This window comes from Toxorhynchites rutilus, chromosome 3, assembly GCF_029784135.1.
Source record: "Toxorhynchites rutilus septentrionalis strain SRP chromosome 3, ASM2978413v1, whole genome shotgun sequence".
Lineage (NCBI taxonomy): Eukaryota > Metazoa > Arthropoda > Insecta > Diptera > Culicidae > Toxorhynchites > Toxorhynchites rutilus.
The window spans coordinates 143,554,462-143,565,620 of record NC_073746.1 but is presented as its reverse complement, the minus strand read 5'-3'; the positions used below and the strand labels follow the sequence as shown (position 1 = coordinate 143,565,620).

Sequence of the window (11,159 nt, the reverse complement as noted above, 5' to 3'; positions counted from 1 at the left end):
GCGAACAGAAAATAGTCGCTGGGGGCCAGATCTGGAGAATACGGTGGATGCGGAAGCAATTCGAAGCCCAATTCATGCAATGTTGCCATAGTTTTCATTCGTTTGTGATTTTTCAATTTTTTCACAATAATAAAAGTTGCTTCACTCTCAATGCTGTAACTCACGAACCAATCGACCGATTGCTGTCAAATTTTGACACGTATCCATGATGGTGCTTTGTGATTGTCAAGTATATTTTTGCAAGAGGTACCATCTAGACGTCAACCTTATGAATTTTTCAGCCGAACTGTTACAGCTCAACCAAATAAATAAAATTGGCAAATAATTGTATATGATTATAAAGAATGATAATAAGAATAAGAAAAAAAGAATTCCCGAGAATAGATTCTCAAGTGATTTTTTTATATGGATTTCAGCGGTAAAAACAACCTGACAGCATAAATGGAATTTAGAAGAAACTAAAGAGCGATACAAATAACTTCCCGGAGAAAGCTGGATAGAGAATAAACGAATTTAAAATAAACCGCTATTATTATTTAAGCTAACATTGTTATCCATAAAACTATAGAACACAAAATAGAATCAATCCCAAAATGAAATTTAAGAGAGGTTCAATTTTATTTGGATTTTTTTAGAAATAATTGGTGTAATGTCCACGTGGACAACAGGGGGAGGGGTATAGTGAATGTCCACGTTTGTCCACGGAGGGGGAGGGGGGGTTCAAAAACACGATTTTTCTGTCCACGTGGTATGTGGACAGCCACTAATCTAGAGCTTGCCACTCAGAATTCATTCAGGGCGTGTAATTTGTCATAGAAATCTCAACTAAGTACTAACTAAAAATGACGCAAGTAATACTTTATTGAGACGGTGAAGTTCCTCTAGGAACGTTAGTGCCATTAAGAAGAAGAAGATGGTTAGTGCGGCCGGAGCCTGCGAAGGGGACTTCATGAAAATTAAACTCTGACCTTCCAGTTGTTGAAGGATGTCGTTATTCAAAACTGCATCTTTTCCCACTCGAAAGAAAAAAAAACTAGGAGTGAGTTATATCTGTGATATAACCGCAAGGTTAACGTAGGACTACCATTGGCTTAGTAATCATTTCTCGCGTAACTTTTGAAAAGGTCCTATGTAACAAATGTAAACAAATCGAGTTAATGGATGCACGCTATTAGTCTTCAATCATTGAATGCATTACAAAAACAATCGTTCACGTATCTATTTTCTTCATCTTTTTATCGCCGATACAAAAAATATCCAATGTACAGATTCGGATTTTAAGCACCCAGCTGTTACTTCGGACGCCACTTTCCTCCGATGCCCGAATCGTCCGAAGTAACAAAGCAGTCAAAACAACACGAAGTCGTACTTCGGTCGTTTTGAGTTTTTGTTTCTTACAGTAGTTGTTATCGATTTCAGTTCAATTCAACGGGTGATAACAATAATAATCTGCCTTTAGAACGAAATGCTGATTTTTTTTTGTTGTTTAGTAGTTAGTTTCAAATTCTTATCGTGCAACGTAATATGTCCAATGTGCAAACGCGGGCAGTCAAAACGTCCAATGTAACATTTTTCGCTCCTTGGCTTCAACTTTAAACTCAAATCACGGAACAACAGCTACGATTGGTTTTGGAGAGCTATTCTTGATCGCTAGTGGTGAGAGGAGCGATAAAGATCGATAACTTTTAAGACAATTCGCGGAATAATGTTCGGGTCTTCAACTTCGTTTTTCTCGAGTTGACGAAAATGTTACATTGGACCTTTTCAAAAGTTACGCGAGATTTGTAGTTGCATCTAAAACAATTCTCAATAAATGGATGAATGGATATTTTGTTTTCCTTCGGAATTGTCTTGCGTTCTGTTCAAACATATACGAAATAATATTTTTATGGCGTGAAATAATCGAAAAAGTAGGTTTTTCACTATAGATCCTATGTTAAACCACATAGGGGTTCAAATAAACCGTCAAAATTACTTACTTAATATCCTATACAATATTTGCCATACAGCTGGTAATTTGGTTTAGAGGCACTTTTTACTCCCTTACCCGGCCAGGCCCTTTAAAACACTTGCAATACTATTTATCTTGTATGAAACGAGTCGTGCCGGATATTATGAAAACGGCAATACGGTCTCAGCTCCCAAAAATATTTATTGTATAAAAATGAAATAGTCAGAAATTCGATTAGAAAAATCACATTTTGCAACATATCCGAAGTCAAAACCATATATTTTTTTGTTTTGTTACTTTGTAGCTGTCAGTTCCAGTGATCAACGCTCTTCTAGCAAAAAAAAACTCAGTGTCGATCCTTAGGGTTAGTCGCGGGGCTAAACGTGTTCATCAATAAAATAATTAAAGGAAAAATTGTCAGAATTTCAGGCGATAATTTATTCGAACGAAAACTGATAGCATTTTTCTTGCACACAAAATTCTTAGTTTTCCAAAAATGAAACGAAATTGGTTAATTCCTGCAACTGATCTTCGGCACTTACTACTAACGGTTTCTCTGCTACCGGATGCTTTGGCAGAATTAGCCTAGGGCGGGGTCCTTCCACGATTTCCCATTTGAGATTTTTACACATTTCATCGATCATATCCGGCGTTTGGTTGGTCATTTCAGAGAAAACATTCTCAAGGATCGAACTGTACGCCCGCCCAATAAGATTGATAGTTTCGTGTTGAATTTTTTCCTTCAATTCAAACATAAGCTCTGACACATGCTTGGACCAGTCGTGATTTATGACTTTATAAAATCCGGCAATGTCATTATTCCACAGGCACTGATATACTTTGTACATTTGCTCCAGTTCAGCATGGCCGGTTTTGACGCTAAGGGGAATACGTTTCCACAGAAATCGGGCATTGCACCTGTAATAATAACATAATCAATTGATATTGGGTGGCAACTACATATGTATGAAATGTTGTGTATTCGAAATACCGGTTGGGTGGAAAAAGCACGATAAGTTTGATACCAGTATTGAAAATAAACATAGTTGACCACCACATTATGAAATTAATTTCTAAACAATACTCACAGGTCGTCTCGGTACAAATACGCTGCAAATAATTCTGAATATAGTTGAACTGAAACTATCCCATTCGGTGCCTACACCAATAACACAGAAAGATGATGTAATGAAGCAAAACTGATCAAACCAATATGTTTGAACCTACCTCTATTTCTTGTTTCTCGAGCAACTGTGTAAGTTGTCCTATTTTTTCTGAGAACATGACGGTGGAATTAGTAAAATATTATATATTTTCCTAAATCGATCAGCGCGATGTTTGCCTGCAGCAACTGCAGCTTGTTTATGTTTTTCGTAGCTGACACAGGATATGTAAAGATATTTGTATTTTAACAGAAATAAATGTTCATGTTCACATCTGACAAACGAAAAGACTTGCTCAAACCGATTTTTATCGTATGTCGGTAGGAGCATAAATTTCGGCCAGACTACACAGGATAGAAACGTTCGCTCACAAAATGACTTTTGTTTCATGGGAACGCTGGAAACTGGAATGTTCTGCGTTGGGATGCCAAATTAAGCATAATAAAAAATCTTCTCATGCATTGCTGTCCGTGCTTCCATATACGTTAGGGTGCTCATACACTGTTTGACCGAAACCAAATATTTGACTCTTTTTGACAAATAAAATTTGATCAACGTGTACCGATCAAATATACTCGACACAACACACGACAAGCAAATATTCAATTATTGGATGCCCTAGATATTTTTGTCAGTCTATTTTTCAAGCCTATCGGTAGATGGTATATATTTCTGTCAATTTTCCAATGTTCGATGTTTGACATTGTTTGTCACTGTTCATAATTGAAGAGTGTCAAACAAAATAGTGTTTGTACAAATTTTAAACCAAACTTTACCTGACAAAAAGTGCCCAATACCTCCGGACAAACAGTGTATGGTCACCTTATTTGACCGGAGGTAAAATATTTGTCACTTTATTACAGATAAAATTTCATTGAAATTTGGTAAAAAATACTACTTTTTTTGTTACTCTTCGATTATCAACTGGGACAAAAAATACCGAACGTCTAACACAGCGGCAATCATGACAGTAGAGACGGTGTTTAACTTGTATGGTACGATTTATAATAGATTCAGTCAATTCATCTGCTTCGTTGATGACTTAGACATTGTCGGCAGAACATTTAAGACGGTAGCTGACCATAACACCAGACTTAAGCACGAAGTAGAGATAATTGGACTGAAAATCAATGCGTCCAAAACCAAATACATGTCGGCTTCCAGATCCGAGCACGACAGGGCCTGATTAGGTAGTAGTGTAATGATCGACGCGATGAGTTCGAGGTAGTGGACCAATCTGTCTACTTTGGTTCAATGGTAATGACTGACAATGAATAAATAAATAAATGGTATGACTGAACGAAAATGATAACGGATTTCTAGGTGGAATGAATAAACTTGAAAATAAGAAAATAAAAATGAAAATCATTTTCTTCGCATCAAATATGTTGCTCTACGTAATAGAGTAACAGGTTTTTCCGCAAATGGTGAAAAAATCTTGAACTAAAATAAAATCTAGGTATATTTTTATTTTATGATGATGAATTTTAGTACGCATTTCGGAATAAAATATAGAAAATTGATTAAGTAAGGTTCAGTGCTACGGGTTTTATGTATTCAAGTAACAGCAAGCAATAACTTTCATTAAAATTTGATGAATTACCGATAATGATGAAGCATGCATTTCAAACGAAAACTAAAAGATAACAACACTTGCTTCTGATTCTGGGAGCTATCTCTTAACGAGATGAACTCGTCCTGTGAACTTCGTCCTCATTACCTTGACCTAAAAATCTTAATATTTCTGTAGTTTAGGCATTCAAGCATTCGAAAATGCCATTATTTACCGGGTAATAGCCTTTTCAGTGATGCGGTATCTAATCTAGTACGGACGTAACAATTAACTTGAAACGCGTTTTTTCAAACTGGCGTACACGATATCTCGATATCTAGATCTGATGAACCGATTTATGTTGAATTTTTATGAATACATTCTGTATGCATCTCTCTATCGCATGAAATAATAAAAAGTATTATTTTTAATTTCACTTTTTTTCAAAATTGGGAAACGTTTTAAAGAGCACTTTTTTCTTCAAACGGCTGCCATTTTGTCAATAAAAATATTTTCGATTTGTCCGAGGTTTCTTTGACAGCAGCATCTTTACTGATTCAGAACCTGTTCGAACCAGAGGTGAATCCGCACTGACAGTGGTTAGTGTCGACGTCTGGTGGCGACTTTCAATTAGGGACAAAACTCGATAGTGTAATCTATATCAGATTAGAAGGCACGAAGCCAGTTTTGAAATAATAAAATTTGAATGAAAATTTGTACACCATGTTAATTAATTACTTGAAACACGTATTTTTGATTCTTATTTAATCGATTGTCTATACACTTCTGATATTTTGACTGAAGCCTTTCATTATATATAATATAAAATTGTTCTCAAACACGATTTTCGTATAAGGTTTTTTTACCCCATGTAAAAAAAGTGTATTTCATTTAAATAGAATACTAATTTGATACGAATAAGTTAATTTTTATTCATAATTTTAATTTTGAAAACGTGTTCATTCCGCCTGAAAATTAATTACTATCTTGGACGCTCCCAAAATCATGAAACGAAGCTCAGTGCCGTCAACGCGAATATCAACAAACACAGCACAAACGAAAAACAGAATGTGAAAAACAAGTTAGAACCAATCAATCAAATCAAGAAAAACATCAAAATGGACTCAGAATAACATTTTGATAAATCGTGGTGAGAGTGTTCTACAAGTGGCTGACGAAACGGGCCTTCCACGGTCGACAGTTTACGGAATCAAGAAATAGCAAGAAATAGCATTGCGGTATTGCAAGGCGTTGGTCAACTAAACTATCCCCTGATTTCGAGATAATAATAGGAAATATAAAGGTAGAGAAACCAGATGCCGAAAACGACACAACTATCGTTAAGGAAGAATATGATGTGAAACTTAAAAATACGAATGCAATCACTCAGCCCATGGCGCCGAAGAAATTAACCAAGAACATTCATAAACTTATCAAAAAAGGTTTAGATGGATATTTTAATGTTATTTCCGCATGTTCTTATCTATATTAATTAATTGCAGCATCAAAACACAAATCTTATTTACGATATGGATTAAAGGATGTTCAAGTGCGTCCGCGGAATAATGAAACAGTTTTTCACACTCTTGTTTACAAACAAAACACAATACGTTTTTTATAACCAAATTGCCATGCGATACGGCCATTTACATTACAGACGTCTCTTCATTGAAACGAATGATTTCAATAGATCTTGTTGATCTTTTTTTTTTGTTTAATCGGACTTTTTCAACGCATGAAGACACAAGCACGGATAAAAAAGCAGATTCGTTGGAAATTGGAGATATAATCCCGGTTGAAGTAAGTAGTTATTGACCATCTTCGTTAATGTTTGTAATGTTTACATTTGTTTGCTCTGCAGGCATCTTCACATTCGTTTTTAGACCCGGTCCCACAACGAGTGGTGCATTCTTTTGGAGCTTCTACATATCTACAATATCTCCCGTAACGGCTCGTGATCTGCGTTTTTTAACGGAATGTTTTAGATGGACTATTACTCCGGCACTTCCACCCTCAGTGGCCAGTGGCATCCCAGAAAGACCGGTGTCGCGTCCCTGTACTGAGCCCAAATCATACGCTGAAACGCCAGATAGTGTTGCTACCAGCTAAAGCTAATGATCGTTCGTTCAATGGTGCTGCTGCTGCAGCTGCTACTGCCACTCCAGCCACAGTACTGTCCAAATATGAGGATGACCAGTGTATCGTACCAAAAATTGACAGTCGCAGAAAATTTTGAAACGGGAACAAGGTTTGAAGAATCTTCAGGGAGAACTTCGCAACGAAGAAACTATGTTGATGTTATTGAAGAAGTTGAAACAGTCTCAACACGTAATGATTATGGAAAATTGCATCGTGACTTCAAGTAATACAAACATGAACAACCCTCGAGCTTCGATACCAGTCCCCTAACGAAAGGGTTACTCAGTGCGGTCGCATTTCCAGCTCATTCGAAAAACATAATGTCAGTTAATACAAATCCAGTCAGGTAAGACTTTTTTACTTTTCGTTTTTATATTCATCCTTCCATTTCAGTCATGGGTCACCTATCAATATCGCGAAACCGCTTCAACGTTTACTTTTACTCCCGGGAGGTACTTATTATACTGCGACATATGTTACCTATTGGAGCAATCCGAACAGGGTCCAATCTAATCATCACACCGTCAGTGACGATAACTCCTACGAGCGCACCTTCGAATAGTGTAAAACTCAAAGCTGGAGAAAACCTTGCTATAGGTATAGTATTGATTGTATCTGATGCCACAAAGTTAATTAAAAAATCGTCCACAGATCCCACCGCTCAAACCCAAAATGCACTTCATTCCGAATGGATGCCACCGGAGGTGGCTGTTGGATGATATACAATGATTCCGTGGATCAGGCAATGAGCTATTTTAGAAGGGAACAATACGACGTGCTTATAGAAGATTACTATAATATGCTTTCCCCGGAGTTCCTTCCAGCTGTGGGGACAGAAGGTGGATGTCGTCTTTTGCACATCAATTACAATTTGTCGTTCGGATTCTGTTTCTCCTTGCGGCACGAACACATATGTAACGAAACAACGGGACCATTTCTTGAACAGTATTTCTAATAATGATTCTCTGTCCAACAGATATTTTGGTTCAACAACACATGGTTCTAAAGGACATCCGTGCAAGAACATGCAAAGCAGGGATTGTTATAGTGATACACTTTCTCATTGGGAAGAGAAATTCTGTGAGTGCGCGTGCGAGTGTGGTTGTAACGAGCGCGCACCGATGAAGGGGCAATCTTTTTATTACGCGATTCTCTTGAAATTACGCAATATTTTCACGCATTTTTTGTGAGCACATCAGTTGCGTGAAAAATAATTCAGTTTACTTATTATTATCATCCTTCACTTACTAGAAGTGATACTGATAGCAACTGCATGTGTAATTACTGGAAAGGTTTGCCGACCAACAGACCTATTAGTAAACTTGAGGTATGGAAAGTATCGTGTTTGGGCATTGTGTACTTCGAGTTTGGTGTCGATTTACCACCGCTCGTGCAGAAGCGACCAAGGTTACAGTAAAACCTTCCGGAGTAAAAGGTTCATTGCACTGATTCACAACATCGTATATAACAATGAACAAATGTTGATGGTTTAGAAAGGATACCAAGAAGGATAAGCTATGCTCTTGAGTAACATTGAATATGCTGATGTGTATGAACATCCGGATGAGGACGTTGAGGACCGGCAAATGTTTTCCGATACGGTTGAGATGCGAGCGGGAAGAATTATTGCAGAATTTATTAGAAAATTAATTTGCTATTTCGCAAAACCGATGGGTCGGAATAAGGTGATCGATGTAAAGTTCAGCGGGGATGATAGTGAAGAGAAAAATCTATAGACCAGAAAAAAGAGTTAGTGAAAAAAAATGTTCATTTAAGTACGTTAAACGTTTTTAATTCGAGCAGTAACGACACTGCTTTGCTCATTGATAAATAATTGACCTGCTATTTGGATGAATAAGTGTGAACATACTATTTCGTAAATTTATATGTACATATTTAATAGAATTATGTATTTAAAAAGAAAACTTTAAACTTTTTTTATATAAACATTTATGTATTTCAGTATTTTGCGGAAAATCGGAACAATTATCTGAATAAATATTGATCGTGCTGATCTGAATATTCATTTTCGACATTCAAGATTTTATTTATTCCGAGAGATGATTCTAGTTTAATGATTGAAAAATCTATATTTAGTTGTTCGACATTTTTCTACGTTACAATGTCTAAAAGTATTGTATTAAAATTCATCATCATAGTTTTATATAAACGATCATAGTTTTATGACTATATTAATTAAGACGTACGTTGCTATTTATAATTAATCAGTTAGAAAAAATCGTGCTTATCGCGTCTATAGTTCTTTAAAATAGCTTAAACGATTTCATTGCTTTTTTTTATACTTCATTAAAGAGCTGCTGGTATACTTGCGCTCTCAGTGGCCGAACGAGAAGAGAATGGATGGAGTTCAGACGGCTACAAACCACCCAGTGACTGTTTCCCCGACGGCGGAAAAAATCAACTGATTGGTCATTGGCGGAGGCTATGATAAACTCAACAATATGGTAGGATGATCCCACCGACACCCGCCCGTGTTCGGAGTTACCGACGCGACTGACTTCGTGGGAACCAGATTCAGATGCCAATTGTTCAGCAGAACAATTAGAAAAAAAGGAGAAACATAGAAAAAAGCCTTCTGCATGCTCACACAAAAACCGAAAAAGGGTAGCAAACATTCTATGGTTTCATTTGTGAATATGTTATTTAGAGTATATCGATAACCAAATAGCCTTGAAGGGATAGAGTCGCATGGTGAATAGACAAATAACATTTGAGAAAACAGACGCATATTATTATTCATTCTTCAAGCTTGTTTTATTTTCTGAACTGAATGTTTACTGCACACTACTCGGTTTTCCCGACGATTTTTAAGACCGATTGGGTCACTGCACTGAACCTGAAACGAGATGCGCAGCGCTAGGAAACCTGACGAGAAGGTATATATCTGTGCCGATTACTCAATCGGCGCTAGAAGCAAACTAATCCCTCCTAAAGTTCGAAGGTATTTTTACCAAACTTGTTGACGAACGTGTCTCCAGTATAATAAACCATTCCGTATCTGTGAGTAGAAGAGGATGATGAGTTAAAAAATCGGTTCACGCTGCTTCGCGACTACTGTTACCATTCACGACTGAAGAAGAGCCGATCCAACTGGAAGGAGGTCAAATACTTCGATTACTTAATTAATGCAAATTAAATCCACGACATTTTCAACCATCTCCCAGATGCCAGCTCCAATTAGTGATCCCCGATAATCGTTCGATTAATCGATTAATCGAATACTTCCTACAGAAATCGATTATTAATCGAACGAATACTGCACAACCAATAATCGAAGCGAACGAATAATTTACGTCGATTAATCGATCCAAACTCAGAGAGAAAAAACGTACGGCCGCTGCAGTTTTATCCTGAAAACAAATCATTATCTTTGACGCTCCCCTAAGTTCGTAAACAAAGCTCAATGCCGTCAACGTGAATTGAGCTTCGTTTACGCCTTTAGGGGTGAGTAAAAGATAATAATTGATTTTCAGGCGGAATGAACACTTTTTTGATTCCATATGGCTTTCTAGCAAATGAGAAATATTAATCTAACTAATTATTTCTCTCATTGTGGCGATTAATCGATTAATCGATTATTTGGGCCGATTAATCGTATCGAATAACAAACTGCTGAAAACTATTCGATTAGCTGATGAACGATTAATTTCAAAAATCGGGGATCACTAGCTCCAATTACGACTCCAATTACTGCTCGCGTTGGTTGTCACCTGTACCAAATTCCATTACATGGCCGTCGTTTCACGCTGTAAATAGATCATCGTTAATCGAGAATTGAAGAAATATTTTTTGTTGATAGTTCCTCACGCTTTATTTTGTTTTCTGAATAGAACAAAACGAAATAGTTGAAAAAGTTTCGCACATATGTTCGTATGCTCATATGTATTAGTGACCCCCTTCCGCATTTTTTGTAAACAATCCCCTCTCACACTCCTCGCTACTCACCACTCCCCTCGCTAACTTACTGAAGATACGGACTCACCTTAGTAATACTTCTATACATCTTGGGTTATACCAAGGCGCGTAAAAGTATATCCTAAGGTGGGCCAACTTGCTAAAACCACTCTTCAGCCATCTTGGAAGTCTACTGTGTTTTGTTTGTAAACAAAACACAATACGCTTGTGCCCAAGCTCGCTCGTGATCAGTCTGTCTCTTTCACGCTTCAAGGAAATAATTCCCCTTCTGCTTCCTTCCGTACTGTTTTCATATACCGCTCCCCTACCCAACTTAGTGACGAAACGGCCTCACCTAGTACCATAGACCCGTCTTGGGTTATGCTTCTAGGCGCCTTGATTTTGTTCACCAGAATCAATGTAATTTGATATCCGATAC

General features: G+C 37.1%; 1 protein-coding gene and 1 long non-coding RNA gene across 3 annotated transcripts; one reads left to right on the top strand and one right to left on the bottom strand.

Annotated features, from left to right (window-relative positions):
* Positions 1-2,357: 2,357 nt before the first annotated feature.
* LOC129775263 (COP9 signalosome complex subunit 8) lies at positions 2,358-3,443 on the bottom strand. The gene is made up of 3 exons (XM_055779775.1): positions 3,179-3,443; positions 3,040-3,110; positions 2,358-2,869 (listed from the first exon to the last, which is right to left on the bottom strand). The coding sequence occupies exons 1-3, from the start codon at positions 3,233-3,235 to the stop codon at positions 2,434-2,436; spliced, it is 564 nt and encodes a 187-aa protein (XP_055635750.1). The 5' UTR covers positions 3,236-3,443; the 3' UTR covers positions 2,358-2,433.
* Positions 3,444-5,545: 2,102 nt separating this feature from the next.
* On the top strand, positions 5,546-10,799 carry LOC129775266 (uncharacterized). 2 transcript variants are annotated; one of them, XR_008742904.1, is made up of 8 exons: positions 5,546-6,108; positions 6,169-6,466; positions 6,528-7,127; positions 7,199-7,402; positions 7,457-7,719; positions 7,782-7,885; positions 9,119-9,702; positions 9,768-10,799. It is a non-coding gene; the product is annotated as an uncharacterized LOC129775266 (long non-coding RNA). The 2 variants fall into 2 exon arrangements; XR_008742903.1 differs by having other exon boundaries at positions 7,782-9,702.
* The last annotated feature ends 360 nt before the right edge of the window (positions 10,800-11,159 follow it).